Source organism: Pinus tabuliformis, chromosome 2_2 (assembly GCF_031772625.1).
Source record: "Pinus tabuliformis cultivar Carrire ecotype Pingquan chromosome 2_2, CPIR1, whole genome shotgun sequence".
In the NCBI taxonomy this organism is placed as follows: Eukaryota; Viridiplantae; Streptophyta; class Pinopsida; order Pinales; family Pinaceae; genus Pinus; species Pinus tabuliformis.
In genome coordinates, this window is record NC_142300.1 from 261,815,910 (window position 1) to 261,828,490 (window position 12,581).

Genomic DNA, 12,581 nt, shown 5'->3' on the forward strand with positions numbered 1-12,581 from the left:
TTTGAGGAACTTGAGGCCTTGAAATAGGGCAAGAGCCTCTGCTTGAATACTGGTTGTATGCCCAAGCCCCCACGCGAAGGAATGGATTATTTCCCCATATGGATTCACAATGACACCTCCTGCACCGGCTTTGCCCGAGTTTCCCTTTGCTGCCCCATCAAAGAAGAGAGAATGCCTTGAGAGCAATTTGAGCCAGTCTTGAAAGTCATCTTCAGATTTTCTTATTTGCCAGTTTTTGTTAGGGAGAACGATTCTGACTGCTGGTTGGAATTGCAAGTCAAGGAGGGAACCCCAAGTAATGTCCTGTTGGCTGAGGTTAGTATTGTCTTTAATATCAACTAAGCATTCCTTGATTTGGCATTTAATTTTGATTTCTAAAGCCTTGCTGTTCTGCTTTGTGCTTCTGAAAATTCTTCTATTGCGTTCAAGCCAAATCTGCCAGCAAATAATCTTTGGAAGAGTGGCCCATGCTGTTTTAATTACCTGGTTTTTAGGAGGCGGACCTGGGTATCTGGCTGCCCAATTGGAGAACAGCTCCACAGTGGAACAAGGCATCAAGAAGTTGGGATTCAGATTCTGAATGAAGGAGAGCCAGATTTGCTTGGAGAACTTGCATTCAAGAATTAAATGAGCAACTGTTTCAGAATTTTCTTTGCACAACGAGCATATGGATGGCCAGTGAAATCCTTTCCTTTGCAGAATATCATACGTTAGGATTCTTCCATGACAGAGTTGCCAAGCAAAAAAATCGATCTTGGGCCATGAGGGAATGCGCCAAACTCCTTGCCAAGGTGCTGGATCAAGGGCAACGTGAGGTCTCTCATTTAGTTTGATGTAACCCATGGAAACCGTGTAACCTCTGTCAGTCGATCCCCATCCTTTCAGATCCTTTTTCCTCATTTGCGTTGGTGCCAGTCCGTGGAGATGATCTAGCAACGTGGTCCATTCACTGCACAGTTGGTCCGGCACTTCAACGTTTTTCCAACCTGCCCAAGTCGAATCTCACCAAAGGGAAATGTCCCAGAGAGTGCGCAACCCTTTTCTGTCCATCCAGGAGCACAATTCTCTGATGGAGGTTATGTTTTCAATAGGATCCATATTCATTATTCTATCGTTCCAGATGCTAATCTTTCTGTCATTCCCAGGGATCCAGAATGAGTGCATTCTGATTAGAGGGCCTGCTTTTGCATACAGCTTGAGGAATGGCGAGTTCTGCAATTGAATCTCATTCTTGAGACATCTTAGACGAGGACCTTTGAAATATTTTTTCCATAGAGCCAGCTGGGCCCATCCAGGTTTGGGCGCAATGATCCTCCAAATGGTCTTTGCTGCCATAGCCACATTCTGCTGAACTATATTTTTGAAATTCAATCCACCTTCCCACAACGGCTTGGTAATAGTTTCCCAGCTGATGAGAGGAATTTTCTTTTCATTCTGTTTTCCGCCCTTCCAGAAGAACCTACGCATAAACTCATCCATTTTGTTTAGAGTGGTTACTGGAGCGAGAAGACTTGCAAATTGGAATAATGGGAGGCTGGAGAGCACAGATTTTATAAGGACTGACTTGCCAGCAGCGTTGAGCCAGCGATAGCCCCAGGTTTGGATCATGGACTTGAATTTTTCAAGCTGAGGATGCCAGTATTTGATTGAAAGTCTTTTATGAATAACAGGGAGGCCCAACTATTTAAATGAGTTCCAGGAGGATGAGGCTGCAAAACCCAGACAACTAGAGATGGCAGAGAGGATCCTGGGTGAGGTGTTCCAGCTGTATATGTGTCATTTATTCTTGTTTAGAGTGCTGCCTGAGACCTTATTGAAGACATCCAGGGCACCTTTAAACTTAGAGGTAGAGGAGAGGGTGGCACTGCCTAATAGCAGGGTGTCATCCGCAAATAAGGCATGATTTATGCTTTTGAACGCTCTAGCTATACTCAGGCCATTGATTTCATGATCTTGCATCTTTTTTTCTAACAAGAAGCTGAAGACAGAGGCTTGGATGACAAAAAGCAGAGGGGAAAGGGGGCAACCCTGCCTAAGACATCTCGAGGCTTTGAAAAATTTAGTGGCTCTTCCGTTTATAAGGGGGGCTATCCAAGGCTCTGAGATACATTCCCGGACCCAATTTATGAAATTTGCTCCAAAACCAAATTTGCACATGACTTTTAAAAGGAATCTATGGTTAACTCGATCAAAGGCATTTGCTAAATCGAGTTTGATCACCATACCTTGTTCCTTTCGGAGAAGACTTGAATGTATTGCCTCTTGAACGAGAGTGAAGTTGTCCACGATTTGCCTTCCCTGGATGAAGCCTCCTTGATTTTCCAGAATAATTTTTGGCAGGATGGGCTTAAGTCTATTTGCAATGACCTTGGTGATTATTTTGTACCCAGTGTTGCATAATGAGATCGGGCAAAATCTGCTAAAGTTGTTGGCGCCTTTTTCCTTTGGTATGAGGGCTAGGAAAGCGGAGTTAGTGATGCCTCCTATTTTCTGAGAGTTTTGAGACTTTTGTATCATTTTGAGAAGGTCCTTTTCAACAATCGGCCAACAGACTTGAAGAAACCTGGCGGAGAAGCCATCTGGCCCCGGGGCCTTGTCCGGATCCATGTCAAAGAGGGCCTTTTTAACTTCCTCTTTAGTGATTTTGGCCTCTAGGATTTTGTTCATACGAGGAGAGATTGCTTGAGGGATGATGTATAGCAGCTCTTGGTGATGGAGTGACTCCTGTTCATCACTGTACAAGTTTTGGAAATGAGATAAGGCTGCTTTTTTGATGTCTGCGAATTCCTTGTACGTGCCATTGTCTTCCTTGATCTCAGAGATAGTGTTAAAGCATTTCCTGGCCTGGGCTTGCTTATGAAAGAAACCCGTATTCCTGTCCCCTGCTTTGAGCCACAGGTTTTGAGATTTTAATCTCCAGTATTCTTCTTCGGCTAAGCAGGCCTTATGATAGCTCTGTTGCAGCTGAGTTTCTTGGTCTATCATCTCCTCTGTGATTGTGGCGCTCTCCATGTGGGTTTGATGAGTGGCAAGAGTGGCTTTGATGGCTTTCCTTTCTGTTGCAGGATTGGAGAGGGTTTTGGCCCAATGTTTCAGGACTCCTTTAACCCTTCTGAGCTTTTCCTCCCAAATGAAGAAGGGTGAACCTTTGACAGGCTGGCTCCAGCAATCTTTGACGGTTTGCATGAAAAGGGGCTCCTTTACCCAAAAGGAACTAAATCGGAAGGGGATGGGGCCCAGATCTAGGTGGGCAAGGAGCTCTAGCTTTACAGGCTTGTGATCCAAGACACTACTTGCAAGTATGTGCATTCTAGGTTCTAGTCCAAGTAAAAAGAAAGAGCTTTGAATGAAAAACCTATCTAGCCTGGCAGCAATATGTCCAGGGCCTACTCTTTCATTGGACCATGAGAACTTACCTAATGAGGGCTTGATGTCCAGCAAGTCCCAATCTTGCAAAAGATCCTCCGCCCATTCTCTTGCCGAATCTCGGACTGCACTTCCTCCCCTTTTTTCAGATGAGTGAAGTGTGAGGTTGAGGTCTCCAGCAATGATTGTATTTTCCAGATTTTTCAGGTCTGCTTGTCGTCTTATAGTGTCCTAGCAATCCTTTTTCTCCCGGATATTAACTGGAGAATATACATTGAAGAGACTGAAAATTTCCTTTGTGTCAAGATTCTGCATTTTTAGCAACAGCCAATGAGTGTTGCTCGCTTCAAAGATGAGAGCATATTTATTGGAGTTCCATAGTGTACCAATCCCTCCCGAGGCACCCCTGGCTGAGATTGCTCTTGCTTCACTTTTAGGCCACAAATTTTTGCTTGCTTGCAGGAAGATTTTGTCTTCCAGCTTGGTCTCCTGGACGAGAAGTATGTCTGGGGCTTCTGTTCTTATTAGATTTCTTATGGCTTCTTCCTTAACTTTGCTCCCCAAACCTCTGCAATTCCAGGAGATGACCTTCATTATTTATGTTTCTGGTGGGCTCCCTTGGAGCCTTGGGGCTGATTTTTCATCATTTTGGGCTTTGAGGCTAGCAATTTTTCGAGAGTTGTTTGGCTGCCCTGTAATTTATCTTTGTAGGTCTGCTATTCTCTTTTTTCTTTGTCTGTTTTGCGGGCTCTTGTGGATCTTCTTACCAAGGTTTGGGACTCCCCTATTTCTCCTTCTTCTTCTGACTCATCGATTTCTTGCTCTTCTTCCTCATCTTCTAGGGCCATGCCTTTGGGGTTTTCAACTTCTTTGGGGGAAGCTGGAGGCGTGCTTTTACTTGAAGAATCTGGTTTTTGAATTTCTACCTCTGGTGTGTCTTCTATCGGCTGGCTTAGAGGGTCAAATTTGTTTTCTTGCGCCTTTTTGGGAGGAGGCCTCTAGGAATTCACCTGGAGATTGCCTTTGCCGGAGGGTCCACCCTGTTTCTGCCCCTTATGATTGGCTCTTGCTCGTCTGAATTGATTCCAACCCTCTTCATTCCCTTTCTCTGGCTCTGCATTGGTCGGACAGTTTCTAGCGAAGTGCCCATAAACGTGGCATTTCCTGCATTTGAATGGCAGTTGTTCATAATCCAAGATCTGCACATGGGACCAGCTTCCGACTTTGATTTTGATTGCCTCTGGTAGACCCACCTCTAGATCTACCTCTACACAGATCCTGGCACAATCGTACTGATCCTTGTTGCTTGCCCGATCTATGAATTTCCCGAGGGAGTTGCCAATGTGTTTCAAGGAGTCCCAGTTCCAACAGTGAACTGGCAAATTTGGGAGCCGAACCCATATCGGGACAGCCTTGGGAACATCGACCGCCGGGTCAAAATCCGGGGTCCATTTGTTCAGGTAGAGACCCTGAGGACCCATGAAATACGGCCCATTTCGAAAGATCAGATTTTTGTCTTCTTTGGAGGTAAACTCGAAAAGAAAATACCCTCGCCCTAGGAAGTATGAGGTAACACTTTGACTGATCAGGGGTGCCCAATTCCTGTTGACCCATTGCTCTGTAGTTTTCGGAGAGGGCCAAAGTCCCGTGAATTGGCCAATAAGTCTGCGATCCGCCAGCGACAAAGCTACTTGCATGGGGGTCTCCGGAGGCAAAGAGATCTCAGGGATTTCATCGAGTTTCTTGACGAATTTTGAGGCATTGCTTCTTTTTTTCGGAGGCAAGCTTGCTGGTAGCTGATTAAAAGTGTCAACGGCAGGATCAGAGGGCGAATCTTGGCCCTGTGTCTCCATATGGTCAGGCTTGGTGCCGGCTGCCACAAGGGCAGCGCAGCAGCGGCCACGCCCTAGCCAGAGGGTCGATTGACAGTCTTAGATTCGATCCAGACTGGTATAGGCAGGCCCGCAGGGAGGATAAGCCGCAGAATGCGGGGAGGATCGCAGGTTCAGAGCTCGCAAAGGGCGGATCTCGAGGGGAGCCGAGGCGCAATTGCAGAGCTTCCAGGACGTGATCGCTCTTTAAGATTGAAAGAAGTTTTTAATATTAATATAACTGTAATTTTTTTGGAGAAGATCATATTAAATTTTATTTTTGACGTGTTAGCCTGGTTTATTATCAAGATAAGATGGAAAATCAGATCATGACAACGGATTAAATAGAATCAACAATAAAGATAATTTATTTTTGAACATTAAAATCTAAGAGTTAGTTTTGATATTAACAAAAATATTTTAATGTAATGAAAGTAATTGTTAGAGTCTCCTTGTTAATTAAAAAAAATATTATAATTCCATAAATAAAAAATATCCAAATTAAATAGATTAATATTTTGATCAAATTTAAATAATACATTAAGGTCAAAATTGATTAAACTAAGGTTAAAAGAATAGGTAAATATTTAATTTTGAATAAATAGAGACATATTTTATTTATTTATTTATATAAATTGTGAGTTTAAGATATACAGATTTATAACTAGATAAATATTTATTTATTTATTTAGTTCCTTGTTTATTTATGAAAGTTTTGAATAAAAATAAATATATTTAGAGTAAATAAATATTAAGATTTGAAATACAAAAATGGATATTGATTTTGATTAAATAAATAAATATTTCATTTAGTTTTGATTTAGAAAATGAATAAATATTTAGTTTTGGCTAAATATTTTATTTATTTTATTAAAAAAAGGAAATATATACAAAATTAAAGGAAAAATAAAAGTAAATATACTAAGGAAATAAGACAAACAATATAAAGGGAAAAGGTTCAAATAGAAAGGAAAAAAGAAAAGTACAAACAATAAAAAGGTATGAAAGGAAAGTAGGTCTCAAGAATAAGAATTTAAGAGACGGGAATACTATGAATAACTAAATGACAACTAAAAGAAGATCATATATATATATATATATAACAAAACAATTAAAATAATTAAGAAAAGATGAAAACTAAAATTAATTAATGATAAAGTTAAATTAAAAAAAGAAAAGAAATAGAATGTAGAAAAATAATAAAAATAGAAATAGAATTCGATGAAAAAAAATCAAAATTAAGAGGAAAGTGCAGGGACCCAACAACTACTATTTTCCAGCCATCATCTTTATTTAGATTGTTTGGCCTCCTTTCAATTTCTATGGCCTTCCTAAACTTTTGGTGATGAAAATGATCAATCTTAACAATGACCCAAATTCTTTAATGCAGATGTGATCTTTCGGCTTTTCGGCATGTTCTGCGATATTTGAGGAGCGGATTCTCCCATAATTAATGTCGATTGTGTGCTCTTAAATTTTATGATTAATTGAGCGATCAGTTTCACCAATGTAGAGGTTCCCGCAAAAACATGAAATTGCATAAACACCTTTCATATTCTTCAAATCAATCAAATTAAAGAAACATATTAATTTGATTTTAATGGTACATTAATATATTATTGAGTTCTACCCAAAAAAAAAATAAAAAAAAAAAATGTAATGATAATTTAAATCTCACCTCTGTATTCTCAAGCCTATACGTGGGGTAATGGGCGTTGCTTGGAACATTAATCCTCTAAGCAAAGACATGGATTGCCAATGTGCAATGAAGTCAAATGACAAATGATGTGTGTTTTAAGCTTGAGTTACCCTAGTTCGTGCTTATGTTTAGTGTTGTCTCCGGTCGTTAACTAAAAATGAGTAATGTTTATTTGATATCAAATTATGCCATGAAAATTTCCCATTTCTTAAGATTTAATTTTTCATGGTCAAAGTAATAAAACATTTTATTAACCACAATTGTCGTAACCTTGACCTAATTTACCAAATCACTACATCATAGTATGTAATGATTCTAAGAGTTCTTAACATCATAGCACCATGTGAATAATTGTGTTTAAGGTTATGTTATTATTATTTATCGAAATTACATCTAACAATGCTAATAACATTTTAACAATTTCAACCACGTCAACAAATAAATATTCAATAATATTAATACTAGTTTAAAAATATAATACAACAAAGACTTGCATTTTTCTTGCAATTATAAATTATTTGATGGTATCACACATTAAAATATTTCATTTTTATTGTGCCAAGCTATAGTTAGAAGTTACATTAAATAAATGTGGTGTATGAATGAAAGAAAACACATAATTACATATATAATTTTATATACAAATCTAATTAGAATTATTTTTAATATTGAAAGAATAATGATACCAATTTTTTTTTTTATATTTTTTAAGGGAATGGGATATCTAGACCCAACTTTTAAGGTTACTTTATGGAGATGGGTTATTCAAATTCCTCTTCCTCCACCAAACTCTTGTCTAATGTCATCGTTGTCTTATGCTCATCAAAAGATTTCCAATGATATAAATTTCATCAAAATTTGAGTTTTGGAAGCAAATGTCCAATTGAAGGTGTGTCCTCCCAAGCATCACATCATCATATGTACCATTTCTAGGTAACAGTCTCTTTGCCCCGATGTCCCCATCATATAATGCCACATTTTCTACACATGTTTGACACATGGCAGTCCCTTTCCACGTGTCGCCACTTCATAGGGCCACATTCTTAAAAGGATATGTCAATCTAAGGATCACATTTGGATATGATATTTCCAAAAATCCCTGCTATAATGATTTACTAGATCTATGAACTTCCATATTCATCCAATATTTTTAAAACTTCCACATCCTAGTTTTTCCTTTTTCCCATTACAATCAACAAGTTGACCTTCTGAATAATCTAGATCCAAGAAATTTCAAAAGTCCCTTTTAAAAAGAAAATTTAGATATTTGAACTTTCGTTATCTACAACTTTTTTCCATCCACATCACCTCTACCTCGATTTCCATATGGCCTCCACCTCAACATCATTGCACGACTATGATCCTTTTCAGCACTTGCCACATCGACCTAGGTCCTCATAGGTTAAACTCCTAGTCATCTAGCTATTTGGATTTTTATCTTTTATAGATTCATCTGGATCCATTTGAATACGAAGAAATCCAAAAGGTCTCATTTTAGAAAAACTCTAATTTTTCGAATTCCACATTACCCTTCACTACAATAGAACAGGTAAATAACGCCTAAAATAACGTCGGAATTTAGTGTATTTCAGTCCACGAATTGGACACCTTTTTCGGCACAAAAATGCGCGCAACCAAGTCTGTTTACCATAGCATCAAATTTAGCGGCCAAAATTATGTCAGAAATAACATCGGAAATAGCAACGACAATAACGTCATCGATAGCAACAACAATAGCAACGACAATAGTGCCAACAATAGCAACGGCAATAGTGTCGGCAATAATGTCATCAACAACGCCGTAAATAGCAATGACAATAATGATGAAAATAACGTTGGCAAAAACAATGGCAATAGCGCCAAAAATAGCTCCAAAATTTCACCAGAAATAGCGGCAGAATTAGTGCCAGGATTTGCTTCCAACTTGGGTTTTGGTTTGGCTTCCAGTTTTGTGTCCAATTTTTCTTCTCGTTTTGCTTCCAATTTTGCTTCTAGTGTGGCTTCCAATTTGGCTTCCATTCTTGCTTCTTTTTTTGCTCCCAAGCATTAGGAATAGTTTCAGGTTTAGCGCCAAGACTTACTTTCTGTTTGGCTTTTGATTTTTCTTCCCATTTTGCTTCTAGTGTGTCTTCCAATTTGGCTTCGATTGTTGCTTTTTTTTTTGCTTCCAAAAATGATTATTGTTTTACATATAGTTAAATTAATATATTTTATTTCAATTTAATTAGTTAAATACATTACGTCTCTTAAATAAGTTATATGATTATATAGTAAGTCATATGAATGCATTTGAAATATTTTATAGGATAAAATTTATAAAGAATTTTTAGGGAAAGAGACATCCATACAAATTAACATCATTATACTTATTACATCTCCATTAAAATAGAATCTACAACATCCGATATATATAAAATAACAAGATATTATTGTAACATGATCATCATCTATAATTAAAACAAGAGAGTCAAATATCGATAATTTAAGTGAATTTGAGCAGTAAATCAAAGCCATTATACGTAATAAATATGTATCCAAATCGTCAAACACTTTCAATATATAAAAATTGACGAGTCAATATTGATAAGATCATCATCATATATAACTAAAATAAGTGAAATTCGCATATACTAGTAGATCAACAACATGTGAAAATGATACATGTCCAACCGTTGACATAAGTCAAAATGATACATCATGTACATATGATATAAATAAAAATGATAAAATTATGTAAGACAAAATGATACAAGTCAATATGACACGTCATGTCCAAATGATATAAGTCAAAATGATACATGTCAAAAAAATACAACTCAATAATATGGCACTGGAGGCCATGAAAATGATACATATGATAGTAACCATGAAAATCGACATGAGAACAATATATCAAATATTATCCATGCTACAATCTATATGATCATGAATGTTACTTGTTGCTACCAACAACTGGGTCATCACCATTATGATCATCATCATCATCATCTGTATCGGCATCAACCTCACTGTCATTTGTATATGTGTCATCATGAGCATCATCTGACATCTCAGCATTGGACCTAACATGATCTGAATATATGTGATGATCATTCAAGTCTTCTGGAAGATCCTTGTTCTGCAGAAAAATAAAAAAATAGAAAGAAAAATTATTATTTATTTCATGCAATAATTAATTTATTTGTTATATATTTAATATTACAACATATGAAATGAAACGATAATCATATTACATCATATCAAAGTATACATAACTTAGTTACGGATCAAACGGGAACTATTACCTCAAAACGGGTATTCGAGCCCAAAAACCCCAAAAAAACATGAAAAAACAACCTAAAAATAAAAAGCGTTGATTCTGCATCACCATTTTTTTTTTCAGAGTAAATTTTCAATATTTTTTAAAAATAACAGTAAAAAACAATAAAGTCATTTTGTTTGGTGCAAAAACACCTTGAAATCGAAAAGTGTTGATGCCAGAATAAAGTCAACATTTTTTAATAATGTCGTTAAAAATAAAATATCATGACTCTGAAAAACTTTAAATTTCCAACAATTTTCAAGCATAACATTAAAGATAAAATATCATGTCTTTGAAAAGCCTTAAAATTCCAACAATTTTTAAGCATGACATTAAATTTAAAATATCACTTCTTTGAAAAACCTTAAAATTTGAACAATTTTCAGGCATGGTGCTAAGAAAAAATACTTATAATTGTTTTCAACCGTAACATTAAAGATAAAATATCACGACTTAGAAAAACATTAAAATCTTGACAACTTTTCAACCATGGAATTAAAACCAAAGATTATGACTACAAAACAATCTTAAGTTTTCAAAATATTTCAAGCATGACATTATGGAAAAATTTTATGACTAAAAAAACTTAAAAAATGAACACGTGAATAAAAGAGTTATTATACCAAGAGTATATATTTTTTAATGCTAAATGTATAGCGATTTTAAAATTTTAGCATAAGACAACTTGATACATTGCAAAAAAAAAATTAAACATCAACTATCAAATTGACATGCAATGTAAATGGACTCAACCCATTGTAATGAAAACTTAAAAACCAACTATGAAATTGACACATTGTGGGGGCAGACTCGATTCATTATAAAGAAAAACTTAAAGTCAATTATGAAATTGCACGTAATGGGTTCGGATTGCTAGACAAGCATCGACACAGTGCCTACAATATATATATATATATAAGAAAACAAAAATTCAAATACTAAAAAAAAAAAAAGAAGAAAGAAAGAAAGAAAGAGAAAGAAAGAAAAAGAAGAAAAGAAAAGAAAAAATAATAAAACATAAAAAAAAACATGACAAAAAAATCAAATATATAGAAAGGACAAACAAAAACTATAAAATGTAAAAAAATTATCAAAATTAACTTGTAAAATTTTAGAATTAAAACAAAAAAAACAAATATATATATATATATATATATATATGGGGGAAAATATTTCAAAAATAGACATAATTTAAGAAGAAAAAAAAGAGAGTTAAAGATTAACGAAAAAAATCAAAAACAATTTTCTTTTCAAGTTAAAAAAATAAAATGTTTGTCTCGGGTAGCTTAAGTGGCAGTGGCCGTGGAAATGAAGTTTCACCGAACCAGAACCCTTAGGGTTCAAATCTTGCGCTACCCTGCCATCGTAGCGAGGTGAACAATGGACATGTAAAAACACGAAAATCGAAGCCCTACCAAGCTTTAAAAAAAAAGTTAAAAAATAAAATAAAATAAAACCAAAGAAGAAATTTAAAAATAAGAAAAATAAAAAAGTTACAAAAATAAAATAAAACTTTAAAACTTTAAAAAAAATTCCCCAACCACCATGAGGCCCAACCGGGGTGGAAAGAGAACGATTCACGACAAAAAATAAATAAATAAATAAACCATACAAATGTAAAAAAAAAAAACCAAAATTAACTTGTAAAAATAAAAAAATTAAATAATATATATTAAAAAACTTCTTCTTTTTTTTTTTTTAAACCTCATTTAAAAAAAAAGTTAAATTAAAAGTTAAAAAAATTCGAAACAATTAAAATTAGAATTAAATAAAAAATAAAAATAATTTAAATTAAAAAAAAATCATGCCACCCGCCACACCTCCCTCTGCTCCACCCCACCGTCGTTGCGCCTCCCTACCCCTGCCGCCTGACCCAACTCCACCGCCCTTGCTTTGTCTCCCCCCTTCCCTCCCTGTCTCACTCCACCCCTCCTCCCTTGCTCCCTGCCCACCGCCTCCCTCACCCACTCCCCACTCCCCCTCCCTTGCTCCCCGCCCGCCCGGGCCGCTGGCCAGCACCCAAAGGGTCGTAAAACGATTCTGGGAATCGACCTGCGACCCTTTGGTTGTTGGCCGGGGGCCCGAGCGGATGGGGGATGGCTGCGTGTAGCCTCCCCCCTGCCCGTCCGCGCCCCCGGCCAACGACCAAAGGGAATCAGCCTGCGGCCCCTTGGGCACTGATTGGGGGCTCGATCGGGCGGGGGATGGTTGCGCGTAGCTTGCCCCGGCCCCCAGCCAACAGCCAAAGGGTCGCTGGCTAGGGGCTAGGGCAGGCAGGGAGGGCAGAGTGGGGAGGGTAGGAGCAGTAAAGGGGGTGGCCGGGGAGTGAGGAAGGGGGGCTGTG

The 12,581-nt window shown here is 37.0% G+C and overlaps 1 protein-coding gene across 1 annotated transcript; it reads right to left on the reverse strand.

Moving 5' to 3' along the window:
• Positions 1-1,002: 1,002 nt before the first annotated feature.
• Positions 1,003-9,985, reverse strand: LOC149192300 (uncharacterized). Its single transcript, XM_089406893.1, has 4 exons — positions 9,883-9,985; positions 8,585-8,805; positions 2,554-3,597; positions 1,003-1,626 (listed from the first exon to the last, which is right to left on the reverse strand). The coding sequence occupies exons 1-4, from the start codon at positions 9,983-9,985 to the stop codon at positions 1,003-1,005; spliced, it is 1,992 nt and encodes a 663-aa protein (XP_089263019.1).
• Positions 9,986-12,581: the final 2,596 nt, after the last annotated feature.

Excerpts from the sequence above, each read along its gene's own strand:
- LOC149192300 (XM_089406893.1), bottom strand. The coding sequence starts at position 9,985 with ATGTCAGATGATGCTCATGATGACACATATACAAATGACAGTGAGGTT. Across the intron at positions 8,806-9,882 it reads TGGTGATGACCCAGTTGTTG|CTATTTTTGGCGCTATTGCC; the intron begins GTAGCAACAAGT and ends GAAATTTTGGAG. Across the intron at positions 3,598-8,584 it reads CCGCTAAATTTGATGCTATG|GACACTATAAGACGACAAGC; the intron begins GTAAACAGACTT and ends AAGGATTGCTAG.